General features: G+C 47.3%; 1 protein-coding gene across 3 annotated transcripts; it reads right to left on the reverse strand.

Moving 5' to 3' along the window:
• Positions 1–260: 260 nt before the first annotated feature.
• Positions 261–20,836, reverse strand: ERICH5 (glutamate rich 5). 3 transcript variants are annotated; one of them, XM_084751329.1, is made up of 3 exons: positions 20,419–20,836; positions 1,870–2,763; positions 261–644 (listed from the first exon to the last, which is right to left on the reverse strand). In XM_084751329.1, exons 1-3 carry the CDS (start codon positions 20,477–20,479, stop codon positions 472–474), a joined length of 1,128 nt encoding a protein of 375 aa, XP_084607455.1. In that variant the 5' UTR covers positions 20,480–20,836; the 3' UTR covers positions 261–471. The 3 variants fall into 3 exon arrangements, with proteins under 3 accessions (XP_084607455.1, XP_084607454.1, XP_084607453.1); XM_084751328.1 differs by having other exon boundaries at positions 1,870–2,793; XM_084751327.1 differs by lacking the exon at positions 20,419–20,836 and adding an exon at positions 3,064–3,195 and having other exon boundaries at positions 1,870–2,793.
• Between the last annotated feature and the right edge of the window lie 258 nt (positions 20,837–21,094).

Here is a 21,094-nt window from a genome sequence, read left to right on the forward strand (position 1 = left end):
AGTATGCCATGGTACACAGTGATCTGCAGCATTTGATAGATTTCAGGACAGCAGGTAATTAGATTTCAGACCCCTAAGGCTCCCATTAGTCTAATTTCTGTTAAAGGACAGAAATATGAGGTGCCATACCCCCTGTATTCTGGGGGTACTTATTCTTATTCCATCATTATTATTATAACTGTGTAACTAACTCTCTTATCCCGAGTTGCCCTCTTTGGCCACCTTACCCTGAATGGCCACAAGGAAGAAAATCACCTTCATGTTCTTAAACAATCTTATATTTTTTATTGGCTCTGACTATAGTCACTTTGAATGCACATTTATCCTAAGTACCTAAAAACTTGTGTTAGCTTTACATTTTTATGGCATAACACAATAAAAAATAGCATCACTCTCTTGGTTCCTACAGTCAATCTATAGCTCCATTATCCTTGCATGGCCCACGTAGCCACAGAAGGATGGTACCCGCCCTCAGGGCCTCAGATTTTCCTGCTCTGCTCTGACACTGTGTGTACTAGCCCTCCTGCTGCTGGCCTCTGCTGCTCCACGATCCACAGCTTCTCCTGTGTCTTTTTCTTTGGTTTCAGCTTCTTCACTTTCTTTCTCATTTTTCTTCTCTGCTTCCACCTTTTCTCCTGTCTCACCTAGAAAAAGAGCAACCAAAGGAGATAATAAGAGGTACGCTTGCTTAGAGTCTGTTCTGCATAGTTTTCTGTCAACTTGACACAGTTAGAATTATTTGACAGGAAGGAGCCTCAATTGAGAAAATGGCACCATAAGATCCAGCTGCAAGGCATGCTCTTAATTAGTGATCAATGGGGGAGGGCCCAGACCACTGTGGGTGGTGTCATGCCTGGGCTGGTGGCCCTGGGGTCCATAAGAAAGCAGGCTGAGCAAGTCAGTAAGCAGCACCCTCCATGGCCTCTGCATCAGCTCCTGCCTCCAGGTTCCTGCCCTGTTTGAGTTCCTGTCCTGACTTCTTTCAAAGATGGGCTATGGTATAGAAATGTAAGCCAAATAAACTCTTTTCTCCCCAACTTGCTTTGGACATGGTATTTCATCATAGCAGTAGTCACCCTGACTAAGACACACTGAAGACATGTTACCCGACTGGGGACCATTTTTGCCCCGTAGGTCTACACAGTAAATTTCTTCCATGTTGTCATGACAACATTCTCTTCATTCTCCAGAGCCTCCTAGGCCAATGTTATATCACTTACATCCCTGAGTCTTGGCCTGCTTGTAAAATCAGGATGCAAAATTCCCTAAAAAATTGACATTTTTGAAAAGTTTTGTTTGGGGATGAAGTAATAACTCAGTGGATTAGAGCACTCACTACACAAGTGTGAGGGCCTGAGTTCAAACCCCCAGCACTCAGTGTAAGAAGTCGGGTACAACAGAGCACGTCTGTAATGCAGCAGAGACAGACATATCCTAGAGCTCATGAGCCAGACAGAGTCACCATTCAGTTAGCTAGAACTAAAGCAATAAGCGACAGATTGAGAGACTCTACCTCAAACTGGGGGGTGGGGTGGGGTGGCGGGGGGGTGTGGCCAGGGAGAGCAATCGAGGAAGACACCTGGCATCAGCCTCTGGCCTGCACACCTTTGCACACTGGTACACACCCACCCGGACATGTGCATCCAAGCAGAGATACTACTAATAAAATAAAGTAAATTTAAATTTTTTTTTGACATAGCCTGTGCTTTAGAAACAATTTGCTGGGAGACTTGAGGAAATGTGTTTCCCAAGTCAGTGGAAGTCCTTTGTGTTTGGGTCAAGTAAACTTCCGGCAACTCAGGCCCCAAAGGGCCTCCATCCCCTTGGAGTCTGTCCAAGCAGGCCGACCCTCGGCCAGCCTCCTTTTACCTTCAATGTGCTGCTCCTCTTTATCGGTGTGGATTTCTCTGACCGGTTCCACATTTGCTGCCGTCTCTGCAGTGGCTGCCAGCTGCTCCCTGCTTCCACCATTTGCTTCAGGCTGAGATTCCTGGGCACTTCTGGTGCCATCACAGGGTGACTCGTTCATCACAGGCGTTTGCACAAGCTGGCTTCCGCCTGGCGTTTGCGGTGTTTCATTATCTTTAAGAATGATATCTAGATCTTGGGGCTGCTCAGCTTTGCCTGGTGTTTCCCAAGGTTGCTGCTGTGCGCTGCTTTCTGCAGACTGATTCCCTTCCACTGTTTCTGCACAGTTGTTCTCTTTGGGAGTTGCTTCTAGAAGCCGGGGCTGTGCATCTTCTCCCACTGCTCCTTCCGGTGGTAGCTCCTTAGCTGTTTCTGGAGACAGAATGCTCTCAGCGGTTTCTAGAAGCTTCGTCACTCCAGTCTGTGGAATCTCCGTGCTGTTCCCTGCTCCGGGGGAGTGCCTCTCTGCTGGCATGCTCAGAGGCTGATTCATTGCTTCTTCGGCGTTTCCTTTTCCAGGCTGGGCCTCTGTGCTTGCTTCCACGTCTTCCTTCATTTCCTCAGTCCCTAGTGTATTGTCTTTGGCTCCTGGCTGAGGTGGCTCACACTCTTCCCTTTGCACTCGAGGCTCAGTCTTCTTCGTGGGTCCTGACTGATCTGTGGCATCCTTTCCAGGGGCCTTGTCATTTGCCAGAGATGGTTGGTGGTAGGATTTAACACCATTAGCTGTAGGCACCACTGAAGCCTTGGGCCTCTCTGGTGGAGGATGGCCTTCCCTTTGTGCGTTGCCATAAAAAGCAGCTTCTCTTCCTGGTGTACATGGTTTGGGTTGGGCCACACAGAACTTGCTTTGTTCTACAGTGGAAGAATTATCATTTGAAGGTACTTTTTGACCATTTAGTTGAAAAATAAGTATGAAAAAAAAAGAGAGAGAGAGAGAGAACAGAATTATTATTTAGCTATCCTGGGAAAGTTTAATTGACATCACGTAGATTTAATGGTTCACTCCCAAATCAATGCCCTATAACATTGTCAGCCTAAATACCTCACCTTAAGCATCAGGGTGCTGTGACCTAGCTTCCTCCTGAGCACCCTATCAAGGCTCCTGTCCCACATACTGGTTCATCACATTTGCTTTGTTTCTCTTGTTCTCACCTTTCTCCTCTGTAGCTTTCCCTGTGGTCCTTGGGCTGTTAGACTCAAAGTGGCCCTGAGTGAAAAAGAAAGGCTCCACCATAGAGAAGCCCTCAGAGGCAAAGGCTAGGCACCCTGGGAAGGGAAGTGCAGGGACAGCTCAACCTGAGTTTCAAGTCATCCTGGGGGAGGGGTGGGGGGGAGGGCAGTGGGGGAGGGGGCAGAGATGACAAGAAAAATGCTGGGAAGCATGAACTCAGGGCTGTCCCAGCTCCTCCTGCATCTGCACAGCCTCGGGAGCAGAGCTCTCATAGCCTGACACGTGACATGGCAGCGAGTCCCTCCCCCATCACAGAGATGGCTGAGAGGCGTCCGGATGTATGAAACAGTGGCTGTGATTAGAAGAAACAACTAGACAACACGTTTGTATTCCTGGGCTCATGACCTGGTGCTCCAGCTACTGGAAATTTATATAAAATATTTTAGAAATAGTTGCAGGAGTATCATCTGATTTTTTTTTTTTTATAACAGCAGAAGCTGAAAAACTATTTAAAAGTCTAAAAATATATCCCACTGGGTGAAATATTGTCCCATGAGAGACTATGACTGTGGGAAAGATTAAGCTTTGTCACAGGTGGAAGCAGTCTTGGCGGGCTTTACCCTTGGGGCATCCCATGAATACCTTGTGATAGACTTAGTGGAGCCATCCTGAGCCCAGAATTCAGGAAGCAGACCTGGGAACCCCACCTGGGCTATTGTTTTCCTAATTGACCCTCAACGGGAGAAGGAGACCGCCCTTTCCATGTGACTGAGGGAGGTGGGGAGGAGAGAACAACAAGTTCAGGCCAGGGGAGAGCACATGGAGAGCAGCAACCAGGCCGGACCAGCACTCGGGCCAGAGAGACACCTAAGGACCCGTCCCGTGGAACGGATACCGGAAGGTTCACTCTTTTGTCCCTTTAACCTTTTTTCCTTCTTGTGTAAGCTAGTTGGGTTGTATAATAAAGTTTAATTGTTAAGAAACAGAGCCAACATATGACTCTGAAGACCATGTGCTGACCAAGGATAGAACCTGTGCGTGCAAACGAGAGGTCAGCATTCACGCTGGGTTGACCAAACAAGGGGAAGCAAAACTCAGGTGTTAGGGCAAAGTCTGCTGTGTAGTGGACAGCCCACAAAGCCAGAGACTGGTGGTACAGGTGGCCACATGGCACAGCCCACAAAGCCAGACACTGGTGCTACAGGTGATCACAGATAAGTTAAAAGGAAGGACGGAAGAAGAAGAGGAGGAGGAGGAGGAGGAGGAGGAGGAGGAGAGAAAGAAATCACAGAGGGAGGAGAGCTGGAAGAAAAAACCCCAAATGTCAAAGTGGGTCGGATATTTTCTTCTTCTTCCCTCTCCCCCTTCTAAAAAGGTGATTTCTTCATTTCCTTCCTCTTTTCCCAACCTGATTATATATGTACATGATTTAAAGACTTGTTTCCTGGTCCTCAAGGGAGTTAAATAATGCTTAGGTCTCCTCCTTCCATCTCCTCTTCTCTAGGGGCAACTATTTTCAATCTTTTAGCTGTTTGGAGAGGATGTTTGTTTGTTTGTTTGTTTGTTGACACAGTCTGGCCCCTATATAGGACCCTCTGGCTTCAGCCCCACTGTGCTGGGATTTTGAGTGTGCCCCACCACACCTTGCTGGAAGAATCTTTTCTCTAGGTATCGAAATGAATTGTACTGTAGGATGTTTTGGCTTGGGGTATTTCAATAAACTCCTCCTGTGAAAGAAAAGGATGCCGTAGCTCGGTTTTCTAACCTATTTCCTTCACCACCCCACCCTTTCCCATTGTACATTAGTACCGTCTTTCAATTCCGTAGTAATCGCTTAAAATAGTCACTGTGTCATAATTTAGAGAACACAAAATGAGAGCTTGTTTTCATCGGACCTCAACAGGCACTCTAATGACATGGCTTATCACAAAAAGAGAAATACTTTTTCCAAGTATACACATAGGTGATGTATAAAGGCAATTTCTGAATATGAAAAACCACAGACTCTGCCTTCTGACATCATAGAACCATGCAAAGCGCTGTGACAGTCACGTGGACACAGGGGGAAGAGAACCGAGAAGCAGTGAACCTCCAGAGCAGCTTCTCTGGGGTTCCAGAGAATGCAAATGAGGTCTAGAGGGAAGGGGAGCTGGAAGCCAGAGCTGCAGTGAGATCATGGAGGAGCCTGTAGGTGGCGCTGGTGAGCTTAGAGTGATGCGTGTGAACAACAAAATTTGTGAACAGAGCTTTAGTAAAAGTTTAGTATAGACTCTCTGCGTTTCAATCAAGGACGACAAGAAGAAGAAAGATGCCGGAAAGTCAGCCAAAAAAGACAAAGACCCAGTGAATAAGTCCGGTGACAAGGCTAAAAAGAAGTGGTCCAAAAGCAAAGTTGAGGACAAGCTCAACCATCTAACCCTGTTTGACAAAGCCACAGAGGACAAACTCTAAGGAAGTTCCCAACTATAAGGGTGGTTTGGGAATAAAGGCAAAAAGAGGATAGGTATGGGCTGGGGGTGAGGCTAGTACGTCTCTCCACCTCGCTCTACAAACTGAGTGTGATTCTTACAGGAAGGTCCAGAGATGGAAAAGCAAAACTCAGTACCAGTTTTCTGAACAGTCAGGCCCAGGCTGTCAGTGCAAGGGCTCATGACTAAGCTGAGATGTCCCTCTCCGGCTCCCTTCCCTATCTCATTCATCATGAATGAGACATTCAAAACCACAGCAAGAAAGGTGGCATAATGAAAGCGCTTCCTCGGGACCACAGAGAAACAACTCACACAAGGCTGTCCTGGACTAGCTTCCTTCAGGAGTTAACACGGAAGTGCATTACTGCATTCATCACAGATGTTTGCCCAGGGACACTTCCTGGTGAAACGGTTACTACAGTGAGTGGCGCTGTCAGTGAAACGAAGCGAGCCATGTCCACCCACCTGTTCCAGCTAGGTACTTTCCCAAGGTGCCACCCTTCTAAAGCACAAAGCCCCGGAGGGAAATGCTGACACACCCAAAACACCGGCACAGGTTTTGGGTTTGGATTTTTTTTTCCCCAAGACAGGGTTTCTCTGTGTAACCCTAGTTGTCCTGGAACTCTCTTTTTAGACCAGGCTGGCCTCAAACTCACAGCGATCCGCCAGGCACAGGTTTTTATATAGAATTTTTAACAGCAAATGCATTTCACAAAAAGTTAAATGTGTAAGACTAGACTCAGTTTACTAAATAGGATTAATCCATGGTAAAAAGTGAGGATTAAGTAACCCAGACTATATCTGAATTAAATCCGTATACATCTTTTAAGAATCTAATGAGTGTTGGGCCTGGTGGTGCATGCCTTTAATCCCAGAACTTGGGAGGTGAAGGCAGGCAGATCTCTGTGAATTTGAGGACAGCCTGTTCTACAAAGCAGTCCAGGACAGTCAGACTACAAGAGAAACCCTGTCTTGAAAAACCAGGAAAAAAAAAGAAAGAAAGAAAAAAGAGGGCTGGAGAGATGGCTCAGAGGCTAAGAGCACTGACTGCTTTCCCAGAGGTCCTGAGTTCAATTCCCAGCAACAACATAGTGGCTCATGACCATCTATAAGAGATCTGGTGCCCTCTTCTAGCAGGCGGGCATGCATGCAGACAGAACACTGTATACATAATAAATAAATCTTAAAAAAAAAAAAAAAAAAAGAATCTACTAAGTGCCTGAGGTTGTGGCCCACAACTTTAATCACAGCACTTGGGAGGCAGAGGCAGGCTGATCTCTGAGTGTGATGCTAGCCTGGTCTACAGAGCAAGTTCCAGGACAGCTAAGGCTACACAGAGAAACCATGTCTCAAAAAATAAAAAATAAAGAACCCCAAAAGCTTAAAATATAAGTGTTTTTCTTTATTAGTTAACTCTGCTATTTGACATTTAGCAGCAGAATGACGTGCAGCAGGCTAGGGCTCTGGTGCACAGGCCCGTAAACTCTGTGAGCTGTCAATACTGACCTACCTAAGTGTAGCCTTCTCCTGATGGCCTTGAAAGCATGGTCAGTGACGGGCAGTGGAACCACTGTCACAATGGCAGCTACAATTTGATCAGACCCAACTGACCTCAGAAAGTGTCACTGGCAATTTTTATTTAAAAACAAAAAACAAAAAACAAAGCTTCAGGGCTACAGAGATGGCTCAGAGGTTAAGACATGTGCTACCCTTTAGGAGGACCCAGCTTGGTGTCCAGTGGCCTCATCAGGTAGCTCCCAAGCCACTCCAGGTTCAAAGGATCAGACACCTCTGGCCCCTACAGGCACCTACACTCGTTCATACACATTCCCACACACAGTCACACACCCATATGAGAAATTGAAAATGATAAAATTGGGCCAGGAGGTGGTGGCCCACATCTTTAATCCCAGCACTGGGGAGGCAGAGGCAGGTAGATCTCTGTGAGTTCGAGGCCAGACTGGTTTACAGAGAGAGTTCCAGGACAGCCAGAGCTGTTAGACAGAGAAACCCTGTTTCAAAAACAAAAAACAAAAAAAGGAAGAAAGAAAGAAAATAATAAAATTGATTTAAAAATTACAAATAAGGCCAGGCTGTGGTGGAGCATGCCTTTAATCCCAGCACTCGGAAGGCAGAGGCAGGCGGATCGCTGTGAGTTCGAGGCCAGCCTGGTCTACAGAGTTAGTCCAGGACAGCCAAGGCTACACAGAAAGACCTTGTCTCGAAAAACAAAAACAAATAAGAGATGCTTCATTCCACTTTCAGGCTTTGATTCTGTCACAGGCAGGTTCTGGACTGGGCACAGGGATTGTAGCAAGCCATAAAGCAGGGCTCTTCTATGCTGTGTTAGGCTAATCGTCCGTAGGAAATCCAAACAATGCCTGCTTCCTCAACAACCACAGCTTGGTACTTCTACAGTACTCGGCATCTGAGCATCTGCATCCACTCTGCACACGAGCCCCATCCTCAACGTGGACGAGTGGTACATGTCCTCTCGCACCCTAACTTGAAGGCACTGAGCTACTTCTATTTGGGTGCGCACACAGGAGACAGGCCGTGGGAAGTGCTGAGGACAGATGCATTGGTTCCACACCCAAAACTGTGGAAAGATGTGTCTGTTTTCCAAGCCTTCTGTTTCCATCCAATCCTACCCCGCTCCCAGCCTAATCCTTTGATGCTCATTATCTCTGACTCTGTTGTAAACCAGTCGAGGCCACAAAATTGCTGTGACAGCTGAGACAACGGAACTCTTGTTGCAAGCACCGTTGTGATGGGCACACAAAGAAACTGAATACCAGGCCGCATTACTGGAAGGATTAAAACCAGAGCTAACATACCTGAAATTCACATTACAGTAGATGCTTTCCAGTCAAGTTCACTGCCCTGATTGGAAATGAAGTTTCTACCCAGCAAGGAGAAATCCTGTGCTACGGCACACAGGATCCCCAGGGCCTCAGGCAGCCTTGCAGTTGTCTACGGTAAATGGGAGGAAGTTACTTCAGTTTTTCAGCTGAGACGTCCGCCCTCTTCAGATCACAGCACCTTTCATTTATCTCATAAGAAAGTCATGAAAATCTGCTATTAGGCAGCTTTGGGAAATAGAGCTTCAACACCTGACCAACAGAGCAGCCCACCAAGCTCACATCCCCACTGCTTTCTTCCCAGTTGCATTCTGGGAAGGATATTCCCCATCGAAGAAACACCAGGGAGCTGTTGTGGATGCTTTTGTCCTTTGCATCACGCATCACAGTGTATGCACTGTCCTGCTGCGTGACTGTCCTGTTGCGTGACTGTCCTGCTGCCCTGACTGTCCTGCTGCCCTGACTGTCCTGCTGCGTGACTGTCCTGTCCTGCTGCTGTGACTGTCCTGCTGCGTGACTGTCCTGCTGCCCTGACTGTCCTGCTGCTGACAACCTGCTGCGTGACTGTCCTGCTGCCATGACTGTCCTGCTGCCCTGACTGTCCTGCTGCCATGACTGTCCTGCTGCCCTGACCGTCCTGCTGCGTGACTGTCCTGCTGCCCTGACTGTCCTGCTGCGTGACTGTCCTGCTGCCATGACTGTCCTGCTGCCCTGACTGTCCTGCTGCCGTGACTGTCCTGCTGCGTGACTGTCCTGCTGCCCTGACTGTCCTGCTGCGTGACTGTCCTGCTGCCATGACTGTCCTGCTGCCATGACTGTCCTGCTGCGTGACTGTCCTGCTGCCCTGACTGTCCTGCTGCCCTGACTGTCCTGCTGCCATGACTGTCCTGCTGCGTGACTGTCCTGCTGCCCTGACTGTCCTGCTGCCCTGACTGTCCTGCTGCGTGACTGTCCTGCTGCGTGACTGTCCTGCTGCATGACTGTCCTGCTGCGTGACTGTCCTGCTGCCATGACTGTCCTGCTGCGTGACTGTCCTGCTGCCATGACTGTCCTGCTGCGTGACTGTCCTGCTGCGTGACTGTCCTGCTGCCCTGACTGTCCTGCTGCCCTGACTGTTCTGCTGCCGTGACTGTCCTGCTGCCATGACTGTCCTGCTGCCCTGACTGTCCTGCTGCGTGACTGTCCTGCTGCCATGACTGTCCTGCTGCCATGACTGTCCTGCTGCCATGACTGTCCTGCTGCGTGACTGTCCTGCTGCTTGACTGTCCTGCTGCGTGACTGTCCTGCTGCGTGACTGTCCTGCTGCCCTGACTGTCCTGCTGCCGTGACTGTCCTGCTGCCGTGACTGTCCTGCTGCGTGACTGTCCTGCTGCTTGACTGTCCTGCTGCCGTGACTGTCCTGCTGCCGTGACTGTCCTGCTGCGTGACTGTCCTGCTGTGTGACTGTCCTGCTGCCATGACTCCAATTCGACACCAAGCGTGATTCTATCTATCCACCAGCTGCTATCCTCATTTTGAGCAGAGGTGAACTTAAGTAATAGTTCATGTACTACAAATTAACTAAAAAGACCTATCGACATTAAAATAAAATAAAAAAACCAAAGCCAGGCGTGGTGGTACAAGCCTTTATTTAATACCAGCACTCGGGAGACGGAGGCAGGCAGATAGCTTTGAGTTCAAGGCCAGCCTGGTCTACAAATTGAGTGCAGGACAGCCAAGGCTAACAGAGAGACCTTGTCTTAAAAAAAAAAAAAAAAAGCCAAAAAACACACACACAAAACAAAAACAAACAAAAAACGTTTTCTTCCTACCTGCTAACATTTAAGTACAAGCTCTCATTCTGGAGCACTGAGGAAGCAGCCACAGACAATGCATAATGAATGTTTAGGTCTTTGTTGACCGAAACTAACCTTACAAATCAGGTAGTGGGCTGCGTTTGCCTGGCTGGCCACTGTGCCTTCCCTGTCTTGGGCAGTATTTAAGCTCTCTCTATATATATTATATATATTAACTTGTTGATTCCTTGGAACAAGTTTCTGAAATAGACGTCACTATTGACCATGAGGCAAAGAAATAGGAGTGACTAGTTCAAAGTGACATAATTAATAAGTGATCCTGACCCAGGGTTTGAGCCCAGACAGTCCCTCTATAGACCCACACACTTTTTTTGTTTGTTTGTTTTGTTTTGTTTTGTTTTTCAAGACATGGTTTCTCTGTAAAGCCTTGGTTGTCCTGGACTCGATCTGTAGACCAGGCTGGCCTCGAACTCACAGAGATCCTCCTGCTCTGCCTCCCGAGTGCTGGGATTAAAGGCGTGCGCCACCACCACCTGGCTCACACACTTTCTTTTCAGTTTTGAAAACAGAGACTATTCTTCTGCCAACATCTCCCTAGCGCTGAGATGATAACTGTGTGCCACCATACCTGCCAGAACCTACATCCTTGTTTGTTTTGTTTTGTTTTGAGACAGGGTAGAGACCATGTAGCCCTGGCTGTCCTGAAACTCATTAGGAAGACCAGCCTGGCCTCGAACTGAGATCTACTTGCTTCTACCTCCAGAGGACTGGCATTAAACGTGTGCACCACTATGCCCAGTTCACTTACGTTCTTTTTTTATAGATTCATTTTTTTCTAAAGATTCATTTTTATTATCTTTGATTATGTGTGTGGGTATGTGCACATGACTGTGATGCCTTCAGAGGCCAGAAGGAGTCACTGAGTCCCTGGAACTGTGAGCCACCAAATGGATGCTGGGAATTGAACCTGAGTCCTCTGGAAGAGCAGTTGGTGCTGAGCCATCTCTCCAGCCCCTAACTTAAAAAGTATGTATCTATAATGTGTATGAGAGGGCGTGAGGGTTGCACTCACGAGTGCAGTGCCTAAGGAGACTAGAAAATGGCATCCGATCCTCCAGGGTGGAGTTACAGGTGTATGCCTCCCCACAAAGGGACTGAACTCACTCCGTCTGCAGGAAAAGCACGTGCTTAGAATCCCCGAGCCATCGCTCCAGTCTCCTAAAGCTACAGTCCCAATCACTGATGCCTGCTGTCCCTCACTTTGTTGAAACAAATACAAACACTATGTTGAAACAAATACAAACACACACACACACACACACACACACACACACACACACACACAAAGTGCACAGATAACTGAAGCATCCTATAGCCATCTAATCTGGGGCAAGAAAAAGAAAAGGAGTTAACAAAAGAAACTATAGCTGGGTGTGGTGGCACACGCCTTTAATCCCAGCACTCGGAGGCAGAGGCAAGTGGATCGCTGTGAGTTTGAGGCCAGCCTGGTCTGCAGGACAGCCAAGGCTACACAGAGAAACCCTGTCTCGAGAAAAAAAAAAAAAAGGAAAGAAAGAAACTATATATATATATTTTTTTTTTTATCAGACTAATGGACAAATAAAATATAAAAGGACAAGAAAAGTAGCTTATAGACAAAAAGAGGAAAAAAAGTAAAAAGGAAAGCCATCATCATTATTAATGAGTATAGGGAAAAATAAACAAAAAGAGGGTGCTTCAGTATGGGTCTTTACTAGTTAGGGTGGCTGGTAGCACTGGTAGAAATGGAGGAGCCACAGCCTGCGCACTCCGTTGATGCACACACTCTCTCATGTACTGGCACACAGAATAATGCACAGGAAGGAAGCTGCTCCTGAAGGTCTTGGGCTGTCGACACCCTGCCTGGCTGTTTCCTGAGGGCTGAGGAATCACCAGCACACTGTAAGAAAGCCATTCATTCCCACAGAGTGAGGAACAGAAACACACAACATAGATAACACTTGGTTAAACACACCAGCATTAAAATGTCTTTCTTTATTATTATTTTTTACATCCCAACTGCAGAGTTTCCCCCTTGTTCATCCCCTCTCAGTCCCTGCCCCCTCCCCCACCCTATCTTCTCCTCTGTTTCTCTTCAGAAAAGGTCAGGTCTCCCATGGATATCAACCAGCAATGGCATAGCAAGTGACAGTAAGACTAGGCACCTCCCCTTGTATGAAGGCTGGACAAAGCAACCCAGCATGAGGAGGAAAAGGGCCCGCAAACTGGCCAAAGTATCAGAGGTAGCCTTTGTTCCCACTGTTAGGAGTGCCACAAGAACACCCAGCTACAAACTGTAACACGTGTGCAGGGGCCTAGGTCAGTTCTGTGCAGGCTGCCTGGTTGGTGGTTCAGTCTCTGGGAATCCCTATGAGCCCAGGTTAGTTGAATCTGTGGGGTTTCTTGTGGTGTCCTTGATGCCTCTGGCTCCTACAGTCCTTCTTCCCACCTTTGGCTGGACTCCTAGGGGCATTTACACACACACACACACACACACACACACACACACACATACACACACACACACACACAATATACACATACATACATATATGATATATACATATACATGATATATATACATATATATGATACATACATGATATATATCTTCATTCTTAGAGGGCAAAGGTTGGACAGTCTTGGACTTATACGTAAGAATGCAACACTCCGCACTATACACTCCAGGACTTTAAGGAAATTCCCAAGGAGAGGATCAAAGAAGGTACAGAAGCCTCTGCGGCACCACGGCACTTGGGAGACATTTACTCTCACCGGTCACAACCACACTCTAGTATTTTTGTACGGCGCAGTCCTGCCAACACTCACAGACAGCGCAGGTCTCGCACACAGTGGAGCTCGATGCTTTTTAACAGATATTGGTAAGGCTTCGAGTAAGCATCCCTGGTGCTGTGATACCCTTTCAGACTTGACGCTGTGAAACATTAACACAGAAGTGAAACTGCTGGTGAGCTTGGACGAGGCAGCCTTGCAGAAGCTTGGCCTTGTGCTATACAATCAAGCCTTGTGTCACAGTTTGCCTTTCTTGCAAGCCTAAGAGACTATCGTCACAGCCCAACACTGCACAGCCTTGGGGGTCTGTGCTATTTAATTTAATTTAATTTTATTTTTTATTTTTAGTTTTTTGAGACAAGGTTTCTGTGTAGCCCTGGCTGTCCTGGAACTTGCTCTGTAGACCAGGCTGGCCTTGAACTCATGGAGACGTGCCTGCCTCTGCCTCCCGAGTGCTGGAATTACAGACGTGGGCCACCACTTCCGGCTTGTACGACTTTTTATTTCCTGTTGTTTCTCCACTCCTCCTCCTCCTTCCCCTGCTTTCCCGAGTGTCCTCTTATCGTCCCAGATCCCTGTGACCCATCCACTCACCACCTACTCTTAACAGTACTGACTCCACTCTTCCTACACATGGGCTATGGAGTTGCCAAGCACAAGTTTCTGCAAGGCTGGGACCAGACTGCGGGTGGACTGGAGGCTGCACGCCAAGTAAGCGGTTAGGAGTCATACATTGGCTTAAGTCCCAGCTCCATCACTTAATACCGCGTCTCCACACGGCTTCAGTTTGCCACCTACGTTTGGTACTAATGTTTGTTTTGTAAGGCCTCTCAGGGCACCAAAGGCACAGCATAAACGTGGAATAGAGCAGTTGCCCTCTCTTCTGCGTCCGGCCTTCTCACGTTTTGATGTGGCTGTAGAAATGTCTGAAGGATTTCTGTTGTGTTGAGGTTGTAAACTCAGTGCTACTGTCACAGGAGCATTTAGGCAGTTTCCTGTCACAATTGTAAGCGCGTACCCCCTTTGGCCCTGCAGTGACACTTCTGAGAATTGCCTGCAGGTAGGCAAATGATGTGTGCACAAAGGAATTCACCACAACCTTGTTTACAACAACAAAGACTGGAGAGAGATGGAATGTCCCCCAGTAGGGGACTGGTCAAATAAGTCGCACAGCAGGTCACTGCGCCAAATAAGTCACACAGCAGGTCACTGTGCAGATATAGGAGGGATAACAAGACTTTCATGTTGTTAGACTAGGAAAAGACACAGAACAGCGGGGAGAGTGTATGCACTGTGTTTTACAAATAAAGACAGGGAAAGAATATTTGCAATACACTAAAAAAAAAAAATACTCTCGCAAACGGAGGACTTGGACCCCCTGTTCCAGTGTAGCCAACGGACAGCTCATTCTCCACACGGGGAAGGGGAGGGGAGTGGGGGACTGCCTCTGACAAGAGCTCTGGTGGCCGGGATTTGATCTCTCCCCCTTGACGGGGAGGCCCTGTGGAGACACTAAGGAGGGTGATGCAGATTGTCCGGATGAGGCCTGATGGGCTGTGGTCAGATGTGGGGGAGGAGGACCCCACCTGTCAGAGGTCTGGAGGAGGGGAATAGATGTGGGGGGGGCAGGAGAGAGGGGATTACAATCCGGGTATAATATGAATAAATTATAGTAATAAAAAAAATACTCTTAGCCGGGCGTGGCGGCGCATGCTTTTAATTCCAACACTCAGGAGGCAGAGACAGGTGGATCTCTGTGAGTTTGAGGCTGGACTGGTCTACAAAGTGAATCCAGGACAGCCAAGGCTATACAGAGAAACCCTGTCTCGAAAAACCGGAAAAAAAAATTGAATTGTCACTATGTGAAAATATTAGTTGAAGGCTGGACAAAGAGCTTTACAAAGATCATTCTCTCACCTGTGAAATTCAAACCTTCCCGGTTGCCTGGGGAACAGGCTCCAAGCAGCTAGTGGAAGTTCCAGTTAGAACAAACAGATGATTATAGCCGCCGGTGGAAACGTACACATTAACCTAGCAATGGATTCATCAATAATTACCCTGTATTTATTTCGTCCACATTGGAGCTTAAAACTGCAAATGACAGGGGTGGGGAGTCCTGGCAGAAAGATATGACATTTACATCAGGAAAGAATAGGGGAGTCGTTACTCGTGTGTCCCCGGGAGCTGGTGGAGCGGAAAGAGCATGGAGAGACCACGTTAAAGCCTGCGAAGTGGGTACAAGCTCCACGTTCAGATTCCATCAGGCCGGAAACAGCTGTAACGCTTAGAATTTGCTCAGATAAACTTAGGAAGTTCTAACCTTTACCTAGCCTTTCTTCCCAAAACGAAAGCCTCTTTCCTCACACTTCTCAGGGCTCTTGAGTAAAAATGCAAGAGCCACTGTAGCAAATCGGGCCCTGTTCTAAGCTTGGAGCAGCCAGAGGCCAGTCTCCTCCGTTCCCAAGGGAGGCACACGGCTGCTATCCTGGCTTCAGGGGTGCCGGGAAGTCCTGGGTGTAGGCCCGGAGCTCACCTCTGCAGAGTGAGAGCAAGTATCCCCCCACCATCAGTGGAACACATTAGTCCATTGCAGCCCAGTAGCTGTCTAACAGTATCCGCTGACTGACTGGCATTTGAGCCTAGAAAATAGGGTCTTCTGGGTCTAAATAGAGTCTTCAGGCAAGCATGGGGACCTGAGTTCAGATCCTCAGAACCCACCAGAAGATGGCGCCTATAATCTCAGCACTAGGGGCCAGAGACGGACGGATCTCTGAGGCTCCTTGGCCAGCCAGCCTAGTCTAATGAGCTCTAGGTTCAGCTAGACAGTTACCTCAGAAGAAAAAGGTGGGAGCCAGAAAAACAGCTCAGCAGTGAAGAGCCCAAATTCAGAGTTCTAGTCCCAGCACCTACATCACTGGCTCTCACCACCCAACCCAATGCCACAGGCACCTACACTCAAATGCACACAGAGCTTCTTGGTTTGGTTTTGTTTTATGAGACACGGTTTCTCTGTATACCTGTACTGGTTGTCCTGGACTCCCTTTATAGACCAGGCTGGCCTCGAACTCACAGCGATCCATCTGCCTCTGCCTCCCAAGTGCTGGGATTAAAGGTATGCACCACCACACCTGGCCGCACACAGTTTTTAAAGTCTTTAAAATTAAAAATGTTTGCTGGAGCCAGGCATGGTGGCACAGGCCTCTAATCCCAGCACTTAAGAGGCAGAGGCAGGTGGATCTCTGTGAGTTTGAGGCCAGCCTGGTCTACAAATGGAGTACAAGATAGCCAGGACTACAAGAGAAACATTGTCTCAAAAAAAAAAAAAAGTTTTAAATGTCCACCAAATATTCCTATTTCTCTGCCTCATACTTAGGGTTTTTTTGTTTTGTTTTGTTTTAACTTGGGTTTGGCTTTTGTTTTTTTTGAGACAGGGTTTCTCTATGTAGCTTTGGCTGTCCTGGACTTGCTTTATCGACCAAACTGGCCTCAAACTCACAGCAATCCACCAGCCTTTGCCTCCTGAATGCTGGGATTAAAGGTGTGTGACACCACGCCCCACCCCTTCTGGACTCACTTGGTAGGCCAGACTGGCCTCAAACTCAGATATCTGCCTGCCTTTGCTTTCCAGTGCTGACATAATAGGAGTATGCCACTGCACCTAGCTACTTAGGGATTATAATAGATACTTTATTTGTTATAATATATTTACTTGTATGCCTCAAAGCACTCTAAAGCTCCATTAGTTTTGCAGTCACTTGCTATAGAAACAACCAAAAAATACAATACTAATGTATTATTAATATTACATACTAATATTAATGTTATGTAATGTACTAGTATATAATATAAATTATGTGACATCTATATAATAGTGTAATATATTTTATTCTATGTAATACATTACATATTTATAAATAATATATGATATATTATATGCTACATACTTTTTACATAACATTTAGGTATGAGAATAGGTACTTCTTAGTGTGTTTCTTTTGTTGTTTCCAGAGTGAGTGACCACATGCTTAATGGGGGTCTAGAGTGATCTGAGCCAAAAACATTTAATTATAGTTAGCACAAACTGGCTTAAACAACTATGTCCAAAGCCCCACTTCAACTCTTGGAAGCTCTGACTTGTGGTAAATTATTTACACATTTCTGTAAAGTAGAAACAAGCATAGTGCTTAGTCATAGCATTGTTATAAGGTTGAATGAAGTGACCCATTCAACAGATAATTACAAACAGCAATTTTAAAGACATTTAAGCACACAACATGCTGAGGTTTTCTTTCCTCCCTTCCTTCCTTCCTTTCTTTTCTGTTTTTAAAGACAGAGTTTCTCTGTATAGCCAGCCCTGACTACCCTGGAACTCCGTCTCTACATTAGACTGGCCTCTAACTCAGAGATTCGTTTGCCTCCGTCTCCCAAGTGCTGGGATTGCAGGTGTGTGCCACTATCAGCCTTTGGGGATCTGATTTAAGAGTGACCTCAAGGTGAACCTGATGGGGATCTGGCAAAGTCTCTGACATAAGATTTAGGAACGGACAGAAAGAGGAAAGCGTTTGGGGGCTTTTCACGGCCTCCTGCCGTTTTAGACTAAGTGCCGTTCCCTTTAGAGCCCTGCACTTCGGCCAGCTGGAACAGTTCTGAAGCTTCCTCCTCAGCTTAGTTTTCACCAACAGCCTATGCCACACTAAGCACTGTGAGGAGCTGGATGCGTGTTACGGGCATTTAATGAACGTGGACTATTTGTATCTAAAAGCACACACACACAGGCTTAGGTTGTATCAAGGATTTAAAGAAACTTCAAGCTGTAGAGAAAGTAATGAATTATTTATCAGGCCTCTAAGATCACAAAGTTGAAATGTTCTCATACAATAGTATTCAGTTACCGGTGTATCGTCAAATGAAGGCTTAGAGGCGGATACACCTGTTGGTGTATGTTTCGAGCAATTTATGCTCCATGTTAATCAATGTTATATACACTTCAATTTGTTGGCAAGTGTTTAACATTTTTTTCAGAAAAATATTCATGGAATCTTACAACAAAAGAAAGCAAGGGTTAAAAAAAAATGAGAGTTTAACTCAAATACCTTCTAAATGGGATAATGAAAGCCCCCGTTCTATTGATTAGATGCATTTGCTACTCCTGGAATTACATTCCCTGGTGTGTGTGTGTGTGTGTGTGTGTACGCTCGCTGAGCACTGCACCGTGGGCATACTGCCCACACGTTCTACCACTGAGATACACTCACCCTAACCAAGTGCTCTGCTCATTAAACAGGAAGCCAGTGAGAAGGGAAGAGAGAAAGTGAGATATTATCTCTTGAGAGCCTCACTTTTTCTCATATTTCTCATAATGATACCAGTAAGGAAATATCATGGAACAAGCACAAAAATCCACCCAATTTTATGAGAATCAACATGAAAACAATTTCTGAGACTGGCATGGTAGAGCACATCTGTAATCCCAGCACTCGGGAGGCAGAGGCAGGCAGATCACTGTGACTTCAAGGCCAGCCTGGTCTACACAGGGAGTCTAGGACAGCCCAGGCTACACAGAGAAACCCTGTCTTGAGAAACCAAAAAAATTTTTAAAAAGAAAAGAAAGAAAACAATTTCTGAGTGCACTGGCCTCGCTGGAGCCTGCTGAGGTGTGAGGGGTTCTGAGCTCGTGGGGGGAAGTCAGCAGGCTCTGTGCATTAGGAGTTTTAGTGCCTTAATATCGTCGGTGACAAGGGTTTGAATAGTTTGCATATATGGCTTTTATTTTCATCCACTTCCTCACTTTCTGTTTATCTATGGAAGGAAGAAATCTCGATGGTCACACAGCACAAAAGTAACAGCAACACGTTTCTGAGTAGGACATGTTGGCTGAGTTCTGAAGCATCTTCCGTGATAATCTTGTGTTCTCTGCCACAAAACAAGACAATCAAAAATCTCTGCTACAAGCCGGGCGTGGTGGCGCACGCCTTTAATCCCAGCACTCAGGAGGCAGAGGTAGGCGGATCGCTGTGAGTTTGAGGCCAGCCTGGTCTACAAAGTGAGTCTGGGACGGCCAAGGCTACACAGAGAGACCCTGTCTAGAAAAAAAAAAAATCTCTGCTACTAGCTGGGCATCATGGCACACACCTGTAATCCTAGCACCTGGGGATGCAGAAGCAGTTGGATCTCTGTGAGCTCGAGGCCAGCCTGGTCTACAAAGTGAGTCCAGGAAAGCCAGGGCTACACAAAGAACCCCTGTCTCTAAAAACAAAACAATACACCACACACACACACACACACACACACACACACACACACACCAAAACAAAAGAAAAAAAATCTGCTACTAGTTGGTTATCGTGGCACATGCCTGTAATCCTAGCACCTGGGGATGCAGAAGCTGGCAGATCTCCGTGAGTTCGAGCCCAGCCTGGTCTACAAAGTGAGTCCAGGAAAGCCAGGGCTACACAAAGAACCCCCGTCTCTAAAAACAACACAACACAACACACACACACACACACACAAACTCTGCTACTGCAGTAACACGGGATGCTAACACCAGTGAAAAGGAATTAAAATAACATTCCCCCTAAAGTGAGCCATGATGAAGACTGTAAGCAGCTTGAAGGACTGCACTTAGCTGTCAATGTTCAAAATGCTAGCAATTTATAATCTAAGAAGAGGGCTCACTGTGAAACCAGTCTCTCTCCAGTCCGTTCCTTTATGTCTGTTCTTTCTACATTATTTATCAATGTCGCAATGATCTTACATGCTTATGTTCCACTCTCAGCTTCTGGGAGTTATGTGAGCAACTCCAGCATCTCTGCAGAGTAAGTAGATGATCAAAATGTGGTGGCTGAATTTCTTTACAATAATCAGTGATTACTATCTTTCATCACACACATTTGCCTCAAAGACGGGGAAAATCAGGGACAGGGGAAAGTGTCTGAGACCACTTCAAATCCTCAGGCGGAACCTAGTATATGGGAGGGATGCCCATGTGTGTGTGTGCTCCGCGTTTTGTCATCTGACGATGCTGAATGGTCCACGGGAGAGCAAAATAGGACTCTCAATGGGACATTTCTCATCTGTATGGTGAAAGAGATGTAGCAGCTAGTTTAGTCAGTAATTTAGCACCTCGAACCCTCTCTCCACCAGGCAAGGCAGCACCTTGTGAGCGCTCCGCACTGGGGCACTGGGATGAGCACACCTCAGTAGCAACGGGTCAACTCTAGATTTTACGGAATACCCTCCCGGCTGCGCTCTCCTTCCCGGAGAAGGAGCTCGCCCCCTGCTGGAGAGGTTGGGCCAGAGCCGCACCCTCTTGATCTCAGGGGTAGCCAGCCCACAGAATCCCCCAGCCCGAGTGTGTGCGGTGTGGGTCCCTTGCTCACCTCCACCGCTGAACCTGCTGCTGTCGCCCGCCTTGTTGAGGGCACTGCTGGAGCAGCCCATCGCGCAAAGCGCAGTCGGCTGGCTCACCTGGCCTAGCCTCACGCGGGTGTCGGTCGCGGGGCGTGGATGCGATGCTCACCGCAAACCTAGCCGCTGAAGTTTCTCCAACTACGCGATCCTGTCTCCCCAGCCAAGAGCTCAAGGCGCACGCGCAGCGGGGTTCAGGGTTCCGGGCGCGCACCTGGTGAGGCGAGCGAGAGACGCACAGGTGGATAAAGCCAGAGAAGGCACAGTGTCAGACCGCCCGAGGACCAGCAGGCAAGAAAGCAGAGACAACTTAAACCAAGGGACTGGCTGGACAGGAGGCGGAGGGTGCTTGGAAGGGAAAGAGGAAAAAGCTCGAGAGACAAGGGGCGAAGCGGTGGGAGGGATGGTGTGAATAATCGTCGCTAAATAGTCGTGGGGGGAGGGGGCGGCGGCTGTAGCCAGAGGCAATTGATTGGTAGACTAGATGTGCGATGACAGTCTTATCCTCTTACATAATTCTAACACAGTTACCACAAGGAAGTTAAACAACGGATTCCAAACTGTTAGACCTGCCCTCCACAGCCGGCTTCAGGCTCCTGATCCATCCGGAACGACACCTATCACTTTGGTGCCCTGGTTCTTTTTGGT

The sequence above is a fragment of the Acomys minous genome (assembly GCF_964271855.1).
Source record: "Acomys minous genome assembly, chromosome: 12".
NCBI classification, from domain to species: Eukaryota; Metazoa; Chordata; class Mammalia; order Rodentia; family Muridae; genus Acomys; species Acomys minous.